Source organism: Bactrocera latifrons, unplaced genomic scaffold, assembly GCF_001853355.1.
Source record: "Bactrocera latifrons isolate USDA-ARS-PBARC rearing strain unplaced genomic scaffold, ASM185335v1 scaffold_81, whole genome shotgun sequence".
NCBI lineage: Eukaryota > Metazoa > Arthropoda > Insecta > Diptera > Tephritidae > Bactrocera > Bactrocera latifrons.
Window position 1 is genome coordinate 907744 of NW_017537501.1, and position 26019 is coordinate 933762.

Here is a 26019-nt window from a genome sequence, read left to right on the forward strand (position 1 = left end):
TTAATTTTTTCTTATTGCTCTTTCTATATAGCATAATAATTTTTAGTAATTAATTTTAGCAATTTTAATTTAAGAAAACAAAAACAGACTTATGCATATTTAAAAGTAAAGTGTGTGTATGCTCGCATCGGTATCTGTTGTGTGGGTGATATTTTTATAATTAGTGATAGTCTTTTGCATACATACATACATACAAATACATATGGTATATACTATCATATTATACCCTACGTACATGCCCACAAAATAATTAAAAATTTACAGTCAATTTTTTGCAATAATTTCTAAAAGAAAACGTACAAGCTTTTAGAATAGTTCGGAAATTAAAGATTCGAAAAAAATTAAACTGAAAGAAAATTCTCAAAAAATTAAATATAAATTCGAAAAAAAAAATTTACCTGTAAATAATTTTCGAAAACAGCAAAAATTAAAAAAAAATTTTGAAAAGCCTCAAGAATTTATATAAATTTCAAAATTAGTTAAATTAAAAAATAATAATAATAAAAATAAATAAATCATGAATAATTATATTTGCTCTCAAAATCAAAACTAAAAGTATTTGAAAGAAATAATATAATGAAAAGAATGAAATTCAAAATTTGGAAAACAAGTAAAAATAAAAAAAATTCAAATTTAAAAAAACTTGGCATACTTTTCAAAAAATTAAAATTATATGGAATTAAAATAAATTTTGAAAAGTTAAATAAAAAATTCTTTTTAGTATAATTGAAAATATTTTTCACAAAAACAGCAAAATTAATATAAAATTAGATATAAAAAAATAAGCCGACCTTAAATATAAATTTCGGATCAAATTCAATTATATAAAGTTGTGTCGAGGCCAAAAAAGAAATTTGTCATAATTCTTTTTATGTCAAAATCAGCTGTTTTGCTTAATTTTTGTGTTTAAAATGTCCAAATCAACTGTTTTGCTCAATTTTTGTGATTAAAAAATATATTTTTCGAAAATTTGCGCCACTAAAAATGTATTTTTGTATACTAACTGAATATGAAAATATTGTGTAACACCCAAAATTATCAAAATGTAAGCAAAAAATTCATGAAAAAAAACCAACAAAAATTTTGTCATTATAGATGAAAAATTTTATGAAAAACCAAATTTTTTTTTTGTCATTATGGATTAAAAAATTTTGTTCTTTAGTGGCAGCCCGGCTCTCCGGTAACATATGCTTATATAATTAAATCATGCTTTCTGATTGGCTTGATTAAGCATTTAACCAACCTACCAAATGAATAGAAAAAATTTTCAAAATTTTTTTCAACTTTCAGAGCCGCTAACATTTGTATGCATTAATTTCACAATATTTTCAGTTTTAAATATTTTTGAAATTATTTAAAACTCTCAACTGCTTCAAAAATATATATACTGGAATCGAAACACTTTGATCAATCTTTTGAAACGAAACGCAATAATTATAAAAATTAATATACTTACTTGTATTGTGAACACATATATAATACATAAATGTTGTCAGTTATGTAATGAGTACCTCTTCCCAACAAAACAAAAAAAAAAAAAAAAAAAAAAAAAAAAAAAAAAAAAAAAAAAAGTTATATAGTGTAATGTTTGCATAGATTATTGAAATATAACACCACATATCTGTCAGATTTAAAGAATATAGTATATACAAGTGCATACAAGGAATTATTCATATTCATATACATATATCGTCAACTAAGATGCAAAATAACGTTAAATCACTTTTTATAAGTTTATAGGCGACGGAAAGGTGATATAATAGAAACCACTAATATTGAAACAAAATTCGAGTTTTGGTTATAAAGTGGTTATATATTGGTTATAAAGTGGTTATATATTGGTGATATATCTGATAGCGGAAGCTTAAAATTTTATACATACATATATGTATGTAATATGAGCTTTAAATCAATTTAAATTTTTTTTGGTGATACGTTGTTCTGCATTTTAGGTGACTATATACAAATACATACGTACGCAAATTAATGAGTGAGCGGCAGCAATAAGAGAAACTAGATATACAGTAATTTTAGACAAAAAAAAATTAATTAAAAAAAATTAAAATCAATTTACGCAAATAAAATTGAAAATTTAAAGCAATTTTAACGAACAAAACGAATCTTCAAATCCATTTATAAAATATAAATATTCGGAATAGAAAGCATGATACACATACAATCAGGTTTAAAGTATTAAAATTCTTGTTGAAATTTAAATGATTAGTGTGTTAAAGGAAGAATATATACAAATTTTTATTAAAATTTATAAAACCTACAAATATACATATACGGAAATAACAAAAAGTACATAGGTGAAACATTTCCAAATAATTTATATCACTTTTTACGAATATGGGCAATAATTTGTAAAAATTTTAAACCCCTAGCATAAGCTTTACAAAGTAAAGAAAAAAATCAGAATTATTGTCATGCGCCAAATTTTAAAAATAAACTTATATTTAATCATTTTTTTTAAGGTACATACTTCTACATATTAAAATATTAAGTTATTTATATATAATTATTATATGTAGTATGTAACTTAGCAGAACAAAAAACCTTCGTGTGAGAAGCGATAAGAGAATGCAAAGCATATTAAATAAGTAATTTACAATTCATAAGAAGAGACGAAGAAGAAGAAGAGTATAAAACCAGCAATCAGCACTTTGGTGTGAATATTAAACAACATTTAGCAGCCATATTGCAGCATTTTCTAATTGAAGCCCCATGGCGCCCACTATATTTTCTATATTATATTAAATAAATTTGTGTGCGAAATAATTGTGTTTATTGCGAATTAGTACTCGTAGATACATATTGTACAATAGAGAATATGTTTATTGTAAATTAATAAATATTTTTAAATAAATGCAACTTTCTCTAATTTTTTATTTGGCCAACGAGAAAAAAAAATAAAAAAGATAACCTGTTCAGCTCCGAAGCTATCATACTCTTCAACGCTGCATCTCTTATGGCTTAAAAGGATATAAAAATAACATTGTATGGCAGCTATATGATAGCGTGCTTCGATCTGAACAATTTTATCGGAGATTATTCCGTTGTATTAAACAATAATCCATGCTAGATTTCATGAAGATATCTCGTCAAACTCAAAAGTTTTCCATATAAAAACTTGATCGTATCTCATAGTAATTCGATATCGGCGGTTCCGACAAATAAGCAGCTCTTTGGGGAGAAAAGGATGTGTACGAATTTTCAGAGCAATACACACTTTAGCTTGTGATTCGAACCCAAAAAATATTTTATATATCAAGTTTAAAATGGGCCTGCTGACAACATATACATCTTCATGATTATTCAAGTTACCGATAACGATCGCAATAATGAAATTTTGTATATAAAACCAAAGTCTTCTGAATTTACGCTATATTCACATGTCTTTTACCGAAAGAACATGTATATTTATTTAAAAAATAGGATCATTTTCTTCTAACCAATCCCAAAATTTATTGAAACTGGCAGATATAGTAGTTAGGTAGGTAGAGTAGCTGTGTGACGACGCACCTACACTTTTAGTAGTTCACTATGATACCAATGGAATTGCAATCACCTCACTATATTATATATATATATATTTTTTTTTTTTTTTTTTGAACTACCACGTGCATATGATGAAGTTCATCAGAACAAAAGGTTTTATCTCGTCAAGAAATGCTTGACCGATATTTGCGATTCGTTTCCTATACAAATCGTTATATTAGCATAGAACTTTTATAGTATGCCTTTATTCTACCTCCTGACAGCTTCTGCAAAAGTCAATATATACCTAGTCCTAGTCTAGCGACATGTCTGTCAATTAGGCAGTGAACTGTTACACTCTTTCTAGAGTTATTATATCATTAATTTTGAATTTGAATTTATATCCCTTGTTCTGAGCACACTCCTTTCCAGAACAATGCTCAAGGCTTTCTTTAATTGCTGCGGTGGTCTGATAGGCGGAAGGCGATTTTAGTATATAGTATTTTTACTGAAAATTACCCAACCGTATAGATATTCTTATCCCTGCGTCCCTGTCCAACTCGCCCATTTCTCATTCTTCTCTGGAATTGTGAACCGAATTTTGGTTAAATTCTATAAGGTTTCTAAAGTCCATGGGCCCTTTTTACAAGTAAATGATGATAGGGATGATTCCGGAATAGTAACTCTGATTCTATAATTTTCTCCAGTATTACGAGATGTTCCTAGAAATTAAAAGATAAGCAATAGCTTTAGCAAAATGGCGATTTACTTCTCAACATGTTGTCTTTTAAACTGAATACATATGACCAAGCGATCCAACGTCTTTTACTCCACTAAAAATGTGGAATCACAAGGCAGCAAAAAGGCAGGTAGTCGGTATAGATCACATATGTACGATATTGTGGGGCGCAGAAATATTATACATACTCATATGGAAGTAGATAGAACGACTTTCGTGTTCTTCGGTGTAGCATCGCCGACTGAAGTCCATTATATCGACAGTTTTGTTTGCGTTTTAGTCTTATATAACTGTGCCTGATCAAAATCCAGCATTGAATTGCGGTAAACGAATTTTCAATGGTCGAAGAATAATATTAGTGGTATACATATACCAATCTACCATCTACGATAATTTAGTCGTCGAAATCTGCCAAACTGACATCCGCTTAAAGATGAACCACTCGCCTGAAACGTCAAGCTGCCAATCGGTCATAAAGGTGCCCAGACATCAGCTATATGAGAGTTCGGTGTTAAACAGTAGGTAACCTGTTATATTTCGGGATTAAGCAACCCTAATGTTGCAATTTGGCAACCCACAATTTCATAGTAAGGTATCGAACCTTACATTCATTTACAGTAATTCAAAACATTCATCTTATCCAAAAAATGGAATTATATCAGGAATATTTAAGAGTGATTATTTTTTACTCCTTTGGACGTGAAGTAACTCAGCAACAATGCATCGATGAACTTGATTAAATTTTTGGCGATAAAGCTTCATCAAAGACCAGTGCTTAACGATGGTATGGTGAATTCAATCGAGGTCGTAGATAACTCCAAGAAGAAGTTCGCGAAGACATTTGACTGTAAAAAGTATTTCCTCACGCTGGAGCCCACACAATTTGTGGATAGCTCAAAAAGTGCTCTTGTCGATTGATGGGAAGAAATGTAACGAACACTCCTATGAAATCGTGATAGATCTTGAAACGCGGTTTTGCGCGTGAGTCTAAAAGTAAAGGTCAATCGACTACAATGGTGCTTCGAGATGAGCCGAATCCAACTAAATGGCAACGAATGATTTGTTTTAATTCCCGCTCGTATAAAATAAACTAAAAGACCAACTTTTTTCGACACCTGAAGAGGCGGTTGACGAATGTTTTTGAGATACCTCAATAGGAGTCTTTTGCATGGCCACCACCGCACACTTGCATAAGTCCAGAGGCTGAGCGCAATTTTCGACGATCTTCAAGCATAAATCGGTCGATACTGTTCCATTGCCACGTTCGATATTCGGGCGAAGTTTCTCAATCGTCGCTGGCTTGTTGGCATAGACCATAAACTTGAGGTAGTCTCATAGGAAATATAATAGCGGCCAATTGACTGTGCCATTTCATGAAATAACATGTTAACCAAACTAAGTTTTTAATAAATTGATTGCGACATTTGGTGTGTGACTTGTGGCACCGTCCTGCTAGATCATCACGAAAAAACTACGGCTCAATCACTCCCCCGGCCCATAAACTGCACCAAACCGTAATTTTTTCGAGATGCATTTGTGACTCATGCAGTACCTGACCTATACGGCATATTTTGCTTATTGACGAAGCCATGCAGAAGATGATTTTTCGATGAAAACCTCGGTAATTTTCAAGTTGATGCCCAACGCTTGAGAACGACGTGTGCGAGACTGATTTGGATCTTGCTCAATTGATGCGCTAGCAGCAACAATATTCACGACACTACGGGTGCTTCTTTATCTCACTGGCACGGGAACACTGTGTAGTGTGAATGTGGATTCATATTTTTCCACTAGACGCGCAATTGATCTGACAGGACGATTGTGGCAACCATAAATTGGACGTGCGCTCTTAAAGTTGATGCCATTGACTCCGAATTTTGGTGGTAAATTTTAATAATTTCGACTCGTTGTTGGATCATATACATAGCTTACCATAATGAAATGTCAAACCTTATTGAAATGTTCGTTAGAATGGTTCCTATTGAAAAAATATTAATTGTTTTCCAATATTATATTCTAAATACCCTGCGTCCCATGAATAAGCTCCTGGTGTAATCAAAAACTTCGTTTACTGATTTTGAATTATTATGATGATGGAGTGATAATTTATTTAATTTTTATAAACAGTTTTCATTGCAATTAATCTTAAGTTCATACACATACATACAAACAACGTTTCTATACTTAAATTACATAAGAGTTTAACACTTTTTAAGCATAATTAAATGTATCTCATATACATACCACACCCATTTCGGGCACCAGACAAATATTTTCTTTCATTATAAGAATTATAAATTTTTAGATTATTTGTAATTTTAGTTTTATGTTATATGTGTATGTAGCTGCTACAGACTAAGCGACTGGAATGTGTGTGTGTGTGCAACTTATAACTAGAAAAATCATTTAAGTTTCGTTTTTTTGTTACTGATTAGTAGGTGTCGTTGTTGAAGACCCTTAGTGGATCTACAGGTAGCCATGACCGGCCACCTCGGCGGGTATGTAACCCTCGCGTCCGTCGCGCGTGCGCACATAGAACCACTGACGATGATCTTTGGACTCACGACACTCACAGAGCGTCACAATTTCGCCCTTGTGCAGCACAATGCTCTCGGTGGAGTAGTCGGTGTTGATGGCGACGAGCGTCTGACGCAAGCCATGCTGCTTTCGGCTGGCAATGTGCAGCACGCTGGCGTGTTGTTGTAACTTGGTGTGCTTCACGCCGCCGTTTGTGGTTGAGTTTGCCGCAAAGCTGGCGCTGTGTGACATGCTGGTGACGCTGGGCGTGGCATTTGAGGTCACACTCAACGCCGCTGTATTGTTGGTATTCTTTGGATGAAGATGCTGGCCGTTGTGGCCGTTCGTTATGTATGAGCCGTTGATGAGCGGCTTGTGTTGCAGCTGCTGCAGCTGTTGCTGTTGTTGTTGCATGTGTTTCTGCACGTGCAACTTTGACTTGTGCTGCTGCTGTTGATATTGTTGTTGTTGTTGCTGAAGCGTGACGTATTCATCATTGCCGGCATTACGCAGCGCCAACGCCTGCTTCGTGGACTTGAGTTGCGCGTACGCTTTCTCGACTAGACGCGGCTGTGAGGCCGCACGCAAATACAGCCGATCCACCTGATGTTCGCCGCACGTGGAGGCGGTTGTGGAAATAATGGGCGTTGCATTGCCATTCGCCGTATCCACATCGGTGCCGACGGCATCGCCGCGCTTGCCGCGTGGCGTGCGTGCACCATCGGAGCGTGTGCCACCACGCAGACGTATCTCCTTTTCGGAGTCGGTCATATTGCCGCCGGGACGTGGGAATAAATCACCGTTGGACTCCCAGCAAGGTGCTGGTTTGTTGTTAACGGTGGCGCCGCTGCGTACATTCGGTGGCAGTATGCCGAGCGGCAGACAACACGAGTAGACGACATAGCCCTCCTCGCCATGTGGCGTTTGTACATATAGCCAGTTTTGATTTTTGAACACCGCATTCACGACCATGCCGAGCGGCAGTGGAATTTCAATCTGATGTTGACCCGGACGCGTTTGGTACAGCGTGCTGGCGGCGGAGAGCACCACCGGTATGTTGCCGGGCGCTGCCAGCGAACACTTCGACAAAAACTCATCCACATTGCTTATCTCATAGCCGAACTTTGGTCCACGATTACGTTCGCGCCGTTTGCGATGGCGATGACGACGGTGTTGTCCCTCTGAGGCGGCAATCAAGCTCGGTTCGGAGTATGTACCCTTCAGCGACTTTAGTTCATCTTTTTCGAGCACAATACCGTTGGGCGTAAGCACGCCGCCTACTGCTACCGTTGCACCACAGCCATTTTTGACCACTTGATTGGCCTCAGCACCGTCCGCATTGGCTCTACCATTCGCCTGCAGTGTCGCCATCTTGGCTGCGAGCCGCTTACGTATCTCATTGCGCTTTTTGGCCAACGAAAGCGCTTCGCTGTTGTCGTAACTCTTCGGCAAACGTTGTGGCGTACAGACGAAGAGCAGTTCGCGTGATGGCGCGCGAGTTTTATCTCGATATTCCAATAAATTTTGATTGCTGAAGAATTTCTGTGGTGCCAAAGCATTGACTGGCATATGTGCGGTGGGCGTGGTCGCGTACCCATTGAGTGGATCCGTGCTGCCAGGCAGCTGCTTGAGACGATATCGTTTCATTGTCGTTGTTGTTGTGGTGGTAGCTGTATTCGTCGTGCAGGTGGTGGTCAACTGTGTTGGCACCACTTCGGTGCGTTGTTTTGTCGTTAGCAAACCGTTATTATTATTTGGTGTCTCTAATGTGCCATTGCCGAGTTGCTTGCAATTTGTTGTACTCGGCTCGTCATCGCCATTCAGGGTCGTTTGTGTTTCGTTTTGTGTCTCTTGTTGCTGTTGCTGCTGTTGTTGTTGCTGTTCTCTTAATACCCAAGTTAGTGAGATACGCGGCCGGCGTAAGCTTAAGTTCTGACCCATGTCCCGTTGCGTTGAGTTCGTTGCTAATCTTTGGTACTCGACGTCTCCCCTGCCTTCAGTGTCCTGCACATTTAATGACACGCCTACAACTCCCTCATTATATGCGCATGTTCGGAGTTCAGGTGTGCTAATAGCACGTTCCACCTGCGGTGGCCAATTGCTGGGTTGTAGATCTCTAAATCGTTCGCCCTCTCGATCGCGTGCCACCGGACGGATTTCATCTATTTCCACATATTCTGTAGAGCAACGACTGTGTGTACGACGTGGTGGTGTAGCTGTAAAATTGCTTACGGAACTGTCGTTGCTGGTCTCGTTGGGTTCAAGTGTGGGCTCGTTCTGCTGATGTAGGATTAAGGAACAAGCGTGAAGCAAATCAGGACAATAGGCATCTGTAAAACAGGTAGGAGTTTAGTGAAGATAACTTTAATAATTAAAGGGCTTATAAATAATAACGTTTAATAAACCTTTAGTTCAACTCTTTTATAATTTCTAACTTTACTTAATGTTCCTAAAAAATACATTAGTATTTCGAGTAGAATCGTCGACTATGAACTCGTTAGCTAGTTAGTTTTAATCTGGGTGTAAGTTTGGGTTAGAGTAGGTTAGGATTGGTGAAAAAGTCGATCCTAACAAGGATTACACTTTAATAGCTTAGAACGCCGGTCCGATCGGGTGTCTAAAACTCTTGTATATTGCTCATGAGGACCGTCATAAATCTCGTGGAGCCTTTCAAAGATTTGTTTCGGTGGCTAATATCAGTCTCAGCTCAATCTTGCTAAAAGGGGACTTGGTGGGAGAAAGCGACTGAGTTTTTACTTCTCACTTTCTTCCACCCAACGAATTTCTTCCATATGGAGGATAAGTTTTGAGACTCTTGACGTCTTGAAATATTCTGTTTCAATGCGCTCGAATGGTATTTAAGGTAGTGGCCATGACTAAATTGAACATCTTTCTAGCCTCGCGGAATCTACTGGTTAAAGTCCTTTAGTATTTTCTGTAAATCAACAAATGTCCAGATCAATATTCGGTATACGCTTCGTATGCACGATCAATACTTCTGAATCCGTATAAAAAATTTAGAAAGCTGTCATAAAATAAAAATTTTTATATGAGAATCAATCTGAACTGGAAAAACTGAGCGACTACCATGCTTGCTCTTCCATGTAACGCAAAGATCAGGTCCATTTCCTTATTTTTTTAATTTGCTTTTTGAACAGACCAGAGCGTCGTCGCTCCGCTCTATCGGTACTTAAAGGCTCCAAGAAGACCCGACGTTTTCGAGCCAAATTTCCTTCAGCAGTGTGGCCCATTTCTGGCTCAATGAATATGTAAACAAGCAAAATTGTCAGATTTGGGATGAAGAGCAACCTGAAGAAATTCAAGAGCTGCCATTTCATCCAGAAAAAAAAAAAAGGGTTTGGTGTAGTTTGTGGGCCGTGGAAACAGTCCAGATTTTGGGTTCAAAAAGGAATACCTCGTTTATATTCAACTATTCCTCAAATATCAAACATTGTCAAGGTTATTTTTGCTACTAAATTTAATGGCGTACATACCCCTTAAGCCACGACCAATACGCTGTTGGCGACGCTGACGTCGTCGTTCACTGCCGATTGGCAAGCGAGCGTAGGTTTCACTATCACTGCTGCTACCGCCGCCGCCGCCGCCGCCAGGGCCACTGACAGCAACAATCGGATTGGCGCTGTAGAAATGATAATTGTTGCTGTTGTTGTTTCTATTGCTAAGACTGCAGTTGCTGCCGCTACTCGTGCTGTCCGTACTTGTCACGTTGATATTCGATAAACGCTGTTGCTGCAGCAAATGCAGACGTCTACGGCGACGCAAGTGTTGCTGTTGTTGTTGTTGAAGCTGTAATTGTTGCTGCCGTTGTTCTCCGACTTGTACTTGAACTTCAAATGAAGGCTCTGGCTGTTGCTCTTGCTGTTGGCCAACTGTTGGTGCCACATTCTCGACAAGTTGCACTAATTGCTGCTGCGCTCGTTGCTGCCCCAACGGCTGCTGATATCCAACACCACCGGCCGGCAGTAAAACTTCGACATAATCTGCGACATTACTGCCACAATGGGGGGCGCTGAAAGCTTGACATTGCTGCCAGACTTCCGCTCTGTGTGCTACGTCAGCGCCGACTATGGCTCGGCCTTCAGCTGTGGGCACGGCAACAACACCCGCAGTCACACCCCCACTGTGCGGCGTGTATGAGGGTGGTGGTGTAGCTGGCAGTGAATCGTAGACCGGCGGCGGCGTTCGGCACAATACACGATTAGCAAACTGATTCCGCCCACTCACGTTGTCTTCGCGCGTACGACGTTGACGCGTCGTCGAGTTGTCTATAGGATTTGCTACTCGAAGCGTAACAGCGTCGGAGCTGGAGGGTGCGGGCGTTTGTTGACGCTGCTGTCCTTGCCCTTGCTCGGTGCTTTGACTGCTGGCGTTTGTACGCCTGTGTTGTTGCTGTTGGCGTTCTGCGAATTGAAATGAAAAAGGGAAAAGATAACAGCAATGAGACCTTGTGCTAACAGTTAGAAAAGGCAGTAAGTTGCAAATTTATTTAGGGTTGCAAACGTTGTTTGCGTCGGCGGTGTGGGAACTGAGGATTTGTGTAGATTTTGTTTTTAATTCTTCCGCTTTACAACCATTTCAAAGGCAAATACGCAAATTAGTGCAGCGAAATATTTTAATAACTCTGCAAGAATCCCCTTTGTCGATGTTTTCGCTCGTGTTTTTTTTGTTTTGTTTTGCTTTTAGCCTCATTTACGATATACTTATACATAAGAGTACAATATATAAAAGGGTCGTTTAATAAGTTCATGATTTTTATTACCATCCACCATTAATTAGAAATACAGCACTAATCACGCCTATCGCTCTATATTCGCGCCTTACTTTGGACTTTACTTGGTACATGTGATATTTTAGCACAGCAAGTGTCGGTTTCTCAAAGACTCAGGAATCAATGGTCTGGTATTGCCTTAACTTTATGACCAAATCAGTAAGACTACGCTGCAAATATCTGCAATTCAGATAGTATGAATCCTAAAGGATGACTCCTCCTCATGGTCTTAGTAATTTAACTCCATCTCGTATCGCGAAGGACCAAAAGTGGTCTATGCGGGGCTCTTCGGTCTACCAAACTAACTTAACTTAACGTATGACCAATATCGAGTAAGTTCGATCTTAATTAGTATGAATTTCTGGATGTTAAAAAGCTAAGAGACAAGCGTTGATTCCTTCTTGTGTCTACTTTGGACTGGATATGAATTTTCTTTAAGACCTCACCTCTAGTAACTAAAAATTGTTTCTATTGAGACTCGATAATTATATATGTATATATCATACATATCAAACCCCACCTCTATTTTCTTCGAATGGCCTGGTACTAGCGCTCCGATAGTAGATTGTTAGCTTTGAACTCGATGACCGTTCTTTCGAAGTCATAGGGGAATGGCAAGCCACTGAAAATCTGATCAGTTGACAAGTAAAAGCTCATCAACCTCGCTGTCGTGGGAATAGAACGCGTCGGAGCTTCGCTGTCCTCTTGCTGGTTACTATTGGACTGCTGGGACTGACGGGAGTTTGGTGAGCACTGCACAACTATCGGTACTTGTAGGATTGAAAGATGTTTCTGACTGAAAGTCAGTTACCAGAGAACCAACGAGTTCATCAGTGTTTAGGGAACGCATTGTAGGGGTCATATAAGAAAATTGTTCTATTGATCTCAAAAATCATATCGGATGCCAGTTGAAGAAGCCTGTTGGAGGAAGAGGTGGTAGAAAGATTTCAACACTTTATGGATTGCTCTGCATATTGTGCGGAAAAATAAAGTAAGGATAAGCCCATTTTAATGGGTAAAAGTAAGTTTGTCGACATTTAAAATCTCATTAGTTTTCTTCGTTTTGTAGCTTCACAAAAGACTGATCATAATCAATCCAGGTGCGATTTACACTTGGATCATTTATATAACTTATCCTCTAAGAGTATTTTCTTTTCTCAACACTATATAATATCTTCGGTTTATAAGTTCGGCATCAAAAGTAAGAGCTGAATATTTCGAGAAACTATTATTTAGTTTTCGAACACACATTTTTTACCAAAAATATATTGCTTTATCAAACTGACCTCGTATTAATTGTGTTTGTGTGCATAAGGTATTTAATATATGAAATATGTATTATATTTTCAGCTGCCTCTGCTGTTTGTCTTTGCTTCCTACTCGCTTCTAATTACGAAACTCCAAGCCCCTCGTGATGACATTGAAATATTTCAAATTTTTATTTGTCTTGTGTATTTCATTGTTTTTGAGTGCTCTTTATGCAATTTCGTTTTCGTGAATTCGCACTTGAATTTAAATACATAATGCAATGCGGTCTGAGAAGTGGCTGAAGAGTGGGTTTAAAAAAATAAGGAATATTAATTTATTTATTTTGAAACATCTTAAAAAAGCTTACACAAAATGGTTGACATTTAAATATGTGTATGCTCAAAATTACAGTATCGTAGAATTTAAGAACTTCAGGCAAAAATACAGTTTGAGAATATTTTAGTCTTAGAGCGGTTTGTGCTTTGTTTACGGTAGAGCTATGTACATAAATGAATTCTGCCGAGAGACTCGATGTGATTTGATTAAAAAAGTGTGTTTCGTAGGTTTTGATTGACAATTTGACCTAAGAAAAAGGTTCATACTATAGACTTACTAAAAATGTATCACTGGTACTTTATATGTTTTCTTGAAAACTTTATATGGTTTCTTGAAAATGTTTGAAATCAAATTATTTCTAAATTTCCGAAATCATGCGCAAAAGCACCGAAGAAAACACACACCCTTTTTACTTTTTACTTTTTACTTTTTAAAACACTGGATGACGGTTGTTGGTCTACTCACAGATGACAACTTACTGACATAACATGCGAGCCAGCTTGGGGCAACAGTAAGGGCGATAATTATAGAAAGCACAGGGAAGTAGGCATGAGAGAGACGCTGGAATGTTTCCTCTACTTCTGCCCTCCTTAACCTCCTGAATGACATTAAAAATGACCTGTATTTCCCTCTATGGCATGACAATCAGCCAGTGTAACATAATATAAATTATTTATACTATTTCCTCTCCTCCTGCCGGGGTAAATGATATTTAAAAAAAAACATGGGTTTTGCTAAGTTGCCAGGACTGTCCTTAATTACTTTGCCGTATATGAGAACGATCTCTGAACCAGTTTGTTTACAGCAGCTGCTTCATCCGGCACCTTTGCGATTTTTACAATGGACAAAAATATTGAACAAATGATTTGTCTCAAATTTTGTATGTATTTCTAACAAAATTTCGTTTGTGGAATCTTTGCGAATGTTGAAAAATAACCAGAGTAATTCAATTTTATTGAAAACACAATCCAAGGAGTGGTGCAAGCCCTTCAAAGACGGTCTAGAGATCGTTGTGAAAGATATGGTACTTGAAATTCGTCAGGCAAGCGTTAGAGAGATGGCACAAAATTTTGACATTTCTCGCTAGACCGTTCGAATGATTTTGGTTCATATTTTGGGCATGAAGCGCGTACTTGCTCGACTCGTGGCGATAAAGCTGAATTTTTTTTTTTTTTCAAAAGGAGTACCGTAAGCAGGTCTCGTGGACATGCTTGACATGAGTTTATGAGTTTGATTTGCAATCAGGTAAATAATCAACGGAATAGAGTGAATAAACGAGGACAGACGGTCAATATTTAGTTCTATTTGGTCGTATTGAGACATTTGTGATGAATTGTGGAAGATCAATTCACGGATTTTACACGATGATAATTGACCATCGCATCGAGCCACGATTATGACCGAAGTTAAAGCCAAAAACGCAATGAATACCATCGATCAACCATTGTATTCACCAGATTTGATTCAGATCTTCTTCCCCAAATTGAAATTGCCGCTTCGTGGAAATCATTTTCAGTTGATCGAAGAGATAAAAAAAATTCGCTGAAGGAACTGAAGGCAATCCCAAAAAATGCTTTTGAAAAGTATTCAGAGAACCGAAAAAATCTTTCTCGCAAGTGGGATTACTTTTAAAGCGACAAACAATTTTCGGGTCCTTGTTTGTCACAATATATAATATTGTCCGTACAATCAAAAATTGATCAAAAGCCGGTGTTTAAAAAAATGTAAAATTTTACCCATACTCATTATGTTATATCGAGGTATTTAGGTATTCATTCAGAGTAAAAAAAAAAAATATTTAAAAAACTATTAACTCAATAGCCAGGTAAGAAAAAGCATAAAAAATTGTAGAAACAACAATATGTTTTAAAGTTTATGCACATAAAAATGCTTTTAGAGAAATCGTGACACCGTCGACGATATTTTCTTTATTGCCCAGACAATTTGTCACCAGCTCATAGAGCAAGTAGGTGCATGCATACGTATATACACACATGCGATTATACAAGCATACAACTGTTGTTGTTGGCATAATTTAGTCAATTACATTGCACACTTGTTGGCTGTCAACTATTTATGTCTCTATTTGCAACATTTATTGCCTTGGTGATCGCAGAGTACCGCGTTTGATGACGACAGCTAGCGAACAATGTATTTTATTGCAACTACATACATTGTACACATATAGTATACATACATACATACATATGTAATACGTACTTACTACCTCCGATATGCTGCTGAGCAATATTGATTGCTGCTTGTCTTACGAACACTGGGCTTGTGGCCTGTTGCTGCCTTGGTGAACGTGGAACCAGTCTGAAACTGAAATACAGGTGAATTAGGCAATCTGCAATGCTTAATTAGGTTGCACACAGTTTACAACAACAAAGAAGCACTTTCATTTTTTGCCATAAAACAGCGCATGAAGACAGACATGAATAGTTGTTGGAGAGCATTGAGGAGCGTTGGAAAGCGACTGAGCCGAAAAGTGTTGCGCCCAGGTGGATATATATGCTGACAATTTGCTACAAAAAAACGCATGGATATTGCCGCAGCGGAGGCGTTATAATAAAATTGTGTTGTTAGTGCTTTTTGCTGCTGTTGTTGCACATTAGTTCCGCGAAAAGCGCTCACAACTCATCATCTAAATCACGTAAACTCCATTAAAAGCACTTGGAGGAGCGGAACGAATCACCATGATTATCATTAATAGCAGCAGCGGCAGCAGCGACAACAAGAAAAAAAAACAATAACAACAATAGAAAATAATGATAACAAAAAGCGATTATCCACCAACAAAAGTCGAGATTTATAAGCAGCAGCGCACGAGTATCGAAAAATAAAGCTAAACGAGACATTCCAATTTCACTAGACACACACACAAACACACATAGAAAGATTATATATATTACATATCACATACGTGTGTAGGTATGTGTGTTGTTGCAGCATGTGCATTCCAATCGCATTAATGTGAAACGCATGCGCGTCAAAAACCACTACGTGCGCCACAACAGCCAACAGCCAACAGCCAGCAGCCAACAACAACTAGAAACAATACTTCTCATCATTGACTCCGTGGCAAGTTATTGTTGCTATTGTTGTTGTTCCGGTGGTCGTCAATATGCCTGGCACGACTGTTGACACGCCCTCAAGGGCACACTTTCATTGTCCGCCAAGGCGAAATCATCAGCAAGCAACAACAACACAGGCTGCTCTTATGAAATTTACAAAAAAAAAATTCAAAAATATAATAAAAGAATACAACTAAACAACTGCAATTGCAGCACATGCAACGTACAGCGCCAAACGACAATGAGCTTGCAACAATAACAATCAGCGACCGGACGGACTAACCATGGCATTAACACGATTCTTGCACGATCCGCGTAAACCATAGTGCACCTACGTTGTTGGCAACAAAAGTAAAAACATCAAATATCACATTGAATGCAACAATATGTGGCAGCAGAAATAATTCGGATAGCAGCTGCGCACAGTGGTTCTGCATATGCTAACGAAAGAATACATTTATTTTCAATTTCGAATGTGATGTGATTAAGTTTTACATTATATCCCCCAAGTATAGATCACAGTCTGTATTCCAATGAATAAATAACACTGGCAATTCTAACGTCATCTCTCCATAGAAAAAAATGTAAGAACATGATCGAAATGCTAACTGGTGGCGACACACGATCGCAGGATGGGGCTGACAGATCGAGAAGACTGCAGGAAATGTCTAGAACAAGGCATCAGGAAAACAATGGAGCATCTCTTGTGCACTTGTTTCGCATTAACAAGACCACGCTGTAAACATCTGGGGACCCCACGGTATGATGTACTGGAGGAAGTATCGATAGTGATAACCGCAGAACCTATTAAAATTCGCGTCAATCGCAGGCATTCTAAAGGATGACTACTCCTTATGCATCTAGTAACTGAACTCCATCTGGTATCACAAAGGATGCAGAATTGGTCTATGCGTGGCTTATTGGCCTACCATATTAACATAACCTAACCTTACCTAATGGCTTGAAGACTCACTTTATTGTGGACGAGTAAGTTATCAACCAGTGATTTCTATGTTAAGCATTTTTAACCATATCCTCAGTACTAGAAAACTTGTCAGAAAACCGAGTGACGTACAAGAGAAGTCGCTGGAGAAAAAGCGCAGGGTGGCTTTTCACAGATGGTTCAAAGGAGGAAAGGTTGAAGGAAAATTTCTGTAAAGAGCTCTCCGTCATGCTTAGGCTTGGACCATAAGTGAATTGTAGTGCTTTCTTGGCTGAAGTGATTGCTATTATGGTAAAAGTAAACGTATTGCTCCGAAATGCAGTCTTCTTCATGCAAGTAAGCAGTCATTCCAACAACAGAGCAGCAAAACTTGCGCTGAGCTCGCTAACTTTTCGCAAAATCTTAGTGAAGGAGTGTCTTTGTGGTCATAGTGCAATCAGATGGGATAGTAAAAGAGGATAGCCTTGACTCGCTGGATAAGATGGTTAATTAGGTTCATTCAGTGCTAGATCGCAACTGAACCTATCGACCTTACATGAGCTTAACAGTCTTTGGTTGATGACCAGCTATTGTGCAAATGCGAAATCTTTTTGGCCTAGACCTTTGATCTACTGAATTTATGACTTTTGGCAAAGTTTATTTTCCGCGAGATTGTAAGACTTTTTACTGAGCATTCTCTAATGGACATTCATGCCGTAGCGCTATAAATTCCATAGAATGCAAGTTATCAAAGTTGCACGGAAAAAGGTAAGGTGGGAACATTTAAGCACTTACTCCTTCATTGTCTAGCTTTTGCAAGTCTGAAGTTGAAACATCGCGGCAGTCTTAACTGTAGATCAGGACATAGAGGCGAAATTGACATTAGCCGCTTTAAAAAATTTGCGTTAGACTGAATACACATTGCCGATGTATGAGGGTTCTATGATCAATTATATAGGAGTTTTAGATGCCACAACGGAACGGCATTCTTACACAATTATTTCTACTGTGGAATGAGTTTGGTCTCGAACACGTTCTAATTTATGGAACAGCTAATCGGCTATGACTGATTTCAAGTAGCAGAATCCGCGAATCGTTCAAGGGATTTATAAAACGTCAAAACCCAGGTTACGATGAAGTTTTCGCTTAACGTCGACCTCTAGTTCTTAAGGTTGGTGTCATATTTCTAAACAATGACAAGGTGCTATTTTATTACTGACTCGACAATAATTAATTATAGTGCATATCGATAAAAATACAATAAATAATACAAATACTACGCCAATGATTTTCCCGTAACGTATTCGGATCCGAGTCTTTGCCTTAGGAACGAACTCAGTAAAAGTCTGCTTTCAATGATTTTAATGGCTTTGTAGATGGAAATGAAAACTTTTATGGAATGAAGGTTCTCTGTGCTATTGCTGAGACATGTACAGGGTAATAAATTAACTTTAGTCAGAGAGCTTGTACTTCTAATTCAATAAGCTAAATTTAATCAATTTGTAAGGCTCATCTTTGTACTTAACGTAAAGTATGAAATTACTACAAGCCGCCAAACGATCTCAAAAAGAGAACGCTGTCGAAGTCTAAAATAAAAAAAACAAAATGTCTGCGCCGCCAATGAAATTTTTAAATCTCTAAAACATAACAACAAACTATTCAAAAATAAGCCACTGTGGAGTGCGAGAGCTTTGTTGGTCTGTTGGCAGCCAGCATATGATGAGTTCCAATGAAACCATTATGAACCGCATAGCCCGGCGCAAGCGTCGTGCTCCCTGAATAGTATGCATTGTCCTGCCGAAGTGGTGAAGTGTTGTGACCAAATTGCTTAAGCATATATATAGTATGTTCAATAGGTGTAGTGTATGTGTGTGTGCGCCTGCATGCGGGCCCTTTACCATATAGCTTACGACATGCCATTGACTGGGCACACTATGATTAGCCAGCGCATTGGCGTTGATCATGTAAAGGTCGTTAAATTACGGCATGATATATGCGAATTTAGCCAAAATCGGTATACCATGGTACAATAAAAACAACCTATGCTTCGCTCACTTATTCATCTGTATATACTATATATTATAGCTGAAGTGTTGCTTCCAAAGCTTCAAATCGCAGCTGAGGCGGTGTATTGTATAATTGTACATATATACCTACGTGTACATAGCATGAATTTTTATTCAAGCATAATTTCAATTTCAATTTCAATTTTATGAATATTTTTAGCAAGCTTAAGCTACGTCTCCACCACCATCTCCACAATTGATTGTTCAACGATTGGCGTGCCAATGTCACCAATTGCTGTCGAGCAGCGGGAAGGCCATATAGCTGCTGGCATTTATGTTTAGCTTGCAACATTGTTGCATTTCTACTATACTATATTCCACAAGTTATTGCCAATTGGCACACCATGCCGCCAACGAGTGTTGCCACCGCGCCACCACTGCGCCAGAAATAATTGCATCGCGATACGTTGCTTCCGTCGACGTTTCGCGTTTTCGCTTGACTGACGTTTGTTCATTGAGTTCTTTAATGCACTTCAATGCCAAACGAGTACATGTATATATACATACATATATGGTATATAAGATATAAGCTGTAAAGTTAGCGATAACCACCCAATATATTTTCATATACGCCGACAACGATATTTCGTCACGTTTTTTACAGCCCAGTGATGTTTGAATTTTTATTGACCACGAGCCCATTGAAATTTTTCTAAACGCTTTAAAGTTGTTGTAAATATAATCGAGTCGGCGATTAAGAGACTTTTACATTATTGTGGAAAGCACAAAAGTAAGACGACAGCGGTTGCCTCTATTGAGAAGCATGTAATAAACTTTCAAGTCAAGTACATTTACATATATTGGAACTTATGCATAATTATTCGTAATTATAAATATATGTATAATTGGCGCTTATATTTTTACTAGAAGTTTGGTTGAGCTTCTCTCCTTTCTACTATTTATGAAAATATTATCTGACAAATGGATATCTATTGAATCTTAGTGAAACGTTCCATTGCAGAAATATGTTCAGAAGCTTACCAAGACTAACCGAGACTTAACCCATATTGAAGGAACAGATTTTTTAACGCTGGAACATCCCAACATAAAATAGTACTTGTTTTTTAGACAACCGCCACGGTGTTTCCAAAGACAATTAGTCTATTTCATATTCTCGAATCTTCCACAATGCCCTCTCTCCTCATTCCACTCACTTCCCATTCCCCGTTTCTATACTGTTTGAGAACTCTTCCTTTAAATTTTTTTGCTGTAAAATTATTTATTTTTATTGAGACTAAGTAAATCCTCTATCTCAGTAAAGGAATGATCACACAGTTCTACATAGAGCTGAAGAAAAACTGTTTATGATATAAACATAGATACTTGATACCCCAAAATTTACTCAATATCGCAATTATAACTATATAAATGGAATATATAGTTTGGCTTACAGTACGTTTAAAGAGGCGCCGTACAAAACACATTCATACGTCACCAATTGGAGATTCCAAGTGTAGCCAACTCCTTCTCAATCTTGTTCCAAAATAAAAAGAACTTAAAAAAAACAGAACAAATCATTTTTTCGGCAAAATCAATTTATTTTATTTAAAATAGTCTCCTTCTGCTTCTAACGTCTAATGTCTAACGAGTGTTTTGCCTTGTTGGCGGGTATGGCCCACAGTATGCCGGTACAAGCATTTTGAATGGCCTCTACGTCTGCATAACGCGTTCCTTTCATGGGCAAATTCAATTTTCCGAAAAGGAAGAAGTCGCGCGGTGCCATATCAGGTGAATACGAGGAGTGGTTAATGTTTAAAATGTGATTTTTGGTCAAATAATCGTCCTTAGAATATTGAATTCTGAACAATTTTTGGTCGTCTGTCAATTTTTGCGGAACAAACCATGCACACACCTTTCGTAAGCACAAATTTTCGGTGAAAATGCAATAAATTGATGTTTTAGAGATGTTCAATTCAATTTCCAAGAATTTCAATGATAATTTTGGCTGATTTTTGATGAATTCAGTCACAGTTTCGATAGAATTTCTGGTGATTACGGATTTTGATTTGCCCACATGTTGATCGTCATTTATGTCTTCACTCACGACCACTTTGAAAACGTTGACACCACTCACGCACTCTGCTACGGGATATGTCATCATCGCCATAACCTTGTTTCATCAATTGAAAAGTTTCGGTAAAACTTTTACCAATTTTAAAACAAAATTTAATATTCTCTCTTTGTTCATCATTCTCATTTCCGCACCGATAACACATAACATACTGACACTTAAAACGCAATAATTTCACTTCCAATCTATGAAATGTCATAAAATTTTCACTGGCCAAAAAAAAATTAAAAATATATGATTACTTTGGAGCGCACCTTGTATAACGGGGTGGAAATAATGAGTGACTTGTAGAATTTGGTGAGAGAGGACTTTCCTTCTAAATTGCCTACTCAGGCCGAAGTAACACCTGTAGGCAAAATATATTCTGCGTTGTATTTCGGGTCTGATATTATTGTTGGTGTTTATGCTGGTGCCAAGAGAGACGAAGCTATCTACGACTCCGAAGTTATGACTGTCAACAGTGCCGTGAGATACAAGTCGCAAGTGCGATGACTGTTTGTTTGATGACGGCAAATATTTCGTCTTTCCCTGGGTCCAATCCTTATCCAGTCTAGAAAAACCAGAACCAGAATTGGCTTAATTGTTGAGGCCAATGATATCGATGTAATCGGCATGTGATAGCTGCATTACATTTTTGTAGAAGATTGTACCTTCTCTATTCAGCTCTGCAGCTCGAATTATTTTCTTCAGTAGTAGATAGAAGAAATCGCACGATATGAGTGTCGCATTGTCTGAAACCTCGTGTGGTATCGAACGTCTCGTAGAGGTCCTTCCCGATCTTGACTACTTTCAATAGTACTTACTATTGATCAGCGCTCACCAAGTTCCCGTGAAGCCCAACCATCTAGTAGACTTGAAGAAAGTAACATGCGCTAAGTAGACTAAAATTGTACAGGGGAGCTTCGTTCCGTTCTCAGTATAATGATATAACGGTATCTCATCTTAATTACACTAACATACACCGCTTTATAACATCAATGAGACTAGCTTATAAGCACAAAGTAACTTTTAGGTGACTTGGCCGCACAAAATTGGTCAACCTTCATGTAAACTTGCATATATACATATGTAAATAAGTAAATAAAGTATAAAAGAGAATTAAGCCCATTTCGTGTATGTTCGTGTGCATGCAACTGATTAACCTGCCACCTGTGCGCGCAATTAGTACCTGGGGTGGCGCTGATGGCGTTGCCGCAGCTGCTTTAACAACACCAATGACAGAACGGACGCAGCCGCCTTGCTGTTTATCACCCAAGGCAGGTCGAAGGCATAGGTAGCAGAGGTAACGTCAAACGCCAGCAAACGACGACAATTAAATGCGCAAATTTATTCACACAAGCAGACGAACATACAAACATATTATACGAAACTGTACGGGTATATAAGAGGTACAAAGGAAGATTTTCGTTTCCGAAACTTGTGCGGCGAAGCGACAGTCTTTACGGAATTACTCGTGCCGTAGGAGCACTCCGTCTCGCATTTCAACTCGCCGCGCCTGTGGAGTGTCGGAGTGTAAGAAGTGTACGGTGTGGTAGTGAGAGACGAGTGCATATTAAAATGAATGGCTTTGGCTGCATATGCGTAATGGTCACATAAACTTGTACTTATGCACTACTTAACTAGAACTTTATGGCAAATTAAAGTTTTTGCTCGGCTTAGCAGGCCAAGCGTACAAAATTTATGTGCACTTTAACGGCTTGCATTAAGAATCTGAATGGTCTCTATATATTTTTTTATCTTTATTTAATTTAATTTATTTTTTTCCTGTTTTTTTTTTTTTTTGTTTTTTTGTTATAGCCTCAAAAGTTGCCACGACATTTCTAACATCCATAGGGGACGTCACAGACCTTCTATGTAGGAAGGTGGAGTGAATGTCTGACCACGCACATAGGCCAAGGGGATCCATTACAATACCCTCCCTCTATTATTTCATAAGGAAAGGACTTACACCTGAACAACGTTAGAAATCGTTCAACATTGTTATGAAAAGTCTCATTCTGTAAAGAAAGCTTCACTCAACTTATGGTCAACATAATCGGCGTACTGAGCGTACTATTCGCACCACCATCAGCCATTTTGAGACCCAGCATTCATTATTAGATAATATTCGACTGAATATGCCACGTCCAGCGCGAAGTGTAGAAAACATAGCAACCGTAGCTGAGAATGTGCACGAAGACCGTCGAGAGTCGATTCAGCGCCGTTCCCAGCAGCTCGGACTTACGTATGGAATGACTTGGCGCATTTTACGTCGAGATCTTAAATAGAAAGCGTACAAGATACAGCTTGTGTGAGAAGTGAAGCCGCTCGATCTTTCCAAGCGACATTCTTCGCTCTATGGGCTCTTGAAAAATTGCAAGAAGATCCGACGTTTTCGAGCCCAATTTTGTTCAGCGTTGAGGCCCATTTCTGTCGCAATAGGTATCTAAACAGGTAAATTTGTCGCGTTTGGGACGAAGAGCAACCTGAAGATATTTATGAGCTGTCCTTTTATGCAGAAAAAAACAATGGTTTGGTTTGCTTTGTGGGGCGCTGGATACATCGATCGATATGAAAATGATGCCGGTGAAACATAACCGTCAATTTCGATCGTTATCGCATTATGTTAACCGACTATTTGATGCCTGAAATTGAATTTTGTGATCTCGGCGACATTTAGTTTGAACAAGACGGCGCCACTTCTCACATATCGCATCAATCAATGGATTTATTGAGAGAACACTTTGGTGAGAAGATAGTTTCACGTGTTGAGCCGGCCGATCGTGTGATATAACATCATGAGACTCTTTCCTGTATGGATTTGTCAAGTCTAGGCGTATAATTCCGCTTCATTTGAGCGCTTGGAGCAAAACATCGCGCATATTATTCGCCAGTTGCCAGTTACCAGTCAAAATGCTCGAACGAGTCATCGAAAATTGGACTCAACAGATGGACCATCTGAGACGTAGCCACAGCCAACATTTTAAAGAGATACTCTTCAAAAAATAAGTGCCAAAGAATATTATTCGAAATAATAATAAATATTCCCCCTTAAATTTGAAGTTTCTGTTTTTTTTTTTAAGTGTATTGAACATCGAATTTTATCACCCTTTATAAATGATTCTATAAGATATAGCTTCCATACAAAGATAGATCACACTAGAAAATCAAGTTCTTTTTCGAAATTTGATCATATATCTTCATAAAATTTTTCATCGATTATTGTCTAAGACAAAACAACCATTTTCGAACAAGTTATTACTAGAAGATAAAGCTGGCGTTAACAAATTGTTCTGATCGGATCACTATGTCATATAGCTGCCATACAAACTGAACATTCAAAATCAAGTTCTTGTATGGGCTATGTATCTCTTTTATTTGTAAAGGGTATACTTCGCTTTTTCTTGTTTTTATTGTTGTTGCCTACGAAGTCAATGTGCATATGGCACGCTGTGCAGCTTGCTTTTTGGCCAAACATTTAATTTCTCGTGTCACCATTTAAATGCGATGAGCACTTCTCGGTTACCTCTACATATGCATTTGTGTATATATGTACGAATGTATGCTTAAGTCACATGTTCATCTACATAGATGGTCATATTTGCGGTTGTAAAATACGCCAAATGACATTAATGTGGCCAATTGGACTGGCCGTGTCCGCGGCCATTCATTTAGACTTAACAACTTTGGTTTTGGCTTAAATGCCTGTGGCCATTGCCGGCTTGTTATATAAATTATTATATTTTATTATCATATATTCTACTATATGCGCTTTTATCTACACACATACCATATACACACTTGTGTAGATATGCTTGTGTGTAAAATATTTTAGTTTGTTGTGGAGTGCTACGAAAAAAGCGAAATAAATTTTTAATTTAGTTAAAAGTCGATATGTAAACATTTTTATAATCAAATTTACTTAATGATTTTACGAGCATGAGTTATTCATTCATTCATTCCTCATTTTGCCTGGTATTTTACCTTTTCAGCTCATTTTATGGCGTCCGAGTAGTTTGTTTGAGTGCTTACAATATTTATTTTCCACTATTAGCCATAAAAAGTTACTTGTTTACGGGTTTTAATCGTTGAGGCGTGAATTCATTTTCACAACTCCCTTTTAGAGAGCGAGTTATTTATGTATCAAGCAAGTGCTTTCATTGAAATTTAGTGGACAGCTGGTTTGGAGGTGTTTGAATTGTAGATTTTTGCATGAAAATCCTTTGATGGAGATTTGTTGTATAAAATTTGTAAAAAAAAAATATTAATTCTTCTGGTTTTGGATGCTTACTGGTCAACTTAGTGAGAACCAGTTATTGTCGGACTAGGACGGTACAGTTGACATATTTGTTTGAGAAGCTTTTATAGCATGCTATAGTGGTCCGATATGTACAATTTTTTCGGAAACCCTTGTCTTAAACAATAATCTGTGAAAAATTTCGTGGAATATCTTGTCAAATCAAAAAAATTTCCATAAAAGCTTTAGATTTTGGTCAATCAGTTTGTATGGCATCAGAATGCTATAATAATGCAATCTATATTATACAATTTTCTCAAAGAATGTGCCTTTGCTTTGGACAATAGCCTGGCCTAATTGTGTGAAGATATTATATATCAGATCTTTTCACAATGACGATACAAAAGTAGACCGATAGGGACAGCAAACGACGTCATATCTTTTCCCGCTCTTTTGACATTCCTCTGCAGAAAGGTCTGCCAATTCATCATGAAAAGATATACGATCCAACAACGAGTTGATTCGCCATTGCATTCCGAAAATATGCATGAGTTTATG

The 26019-nt window shown here is 37.8% G+C and overlaps 1 protein-coding gene across 2 annotated transcripts in view; it reads right to left on the reverse strand.

Moving 5' to 3' along the window:
• Window positions 1–6320: 6320 nt before the first annotated feature.
• LOC108976935 overlaps window positions 6321–26019 on the reverse strand; it is a 136505-nt gene continuing 116806 nt past the window's right edge. The window contains exons 2-3 of one of the 2 annotated variants that reach the window (XM_018946382.1): window positions 10231–11157; window positions 6321–9066 (exon numbers count right to left, since the gene is read on the reverse strand). In XM_018946382.1, the coding sequence (XP_018801927.1) occupies window positions 6686–9066; window positions 10231–11157 (3308 nt within the window). In that variant the 3' untranslated portion in view covers window positions 6321–6685. Of the gene's footprint in view, window positions 9067–10230; window positions 11158–26019 lie in introns of those variants that run through there. The other variant, XR_001993989.1, reaches the window with a different exon arrangement.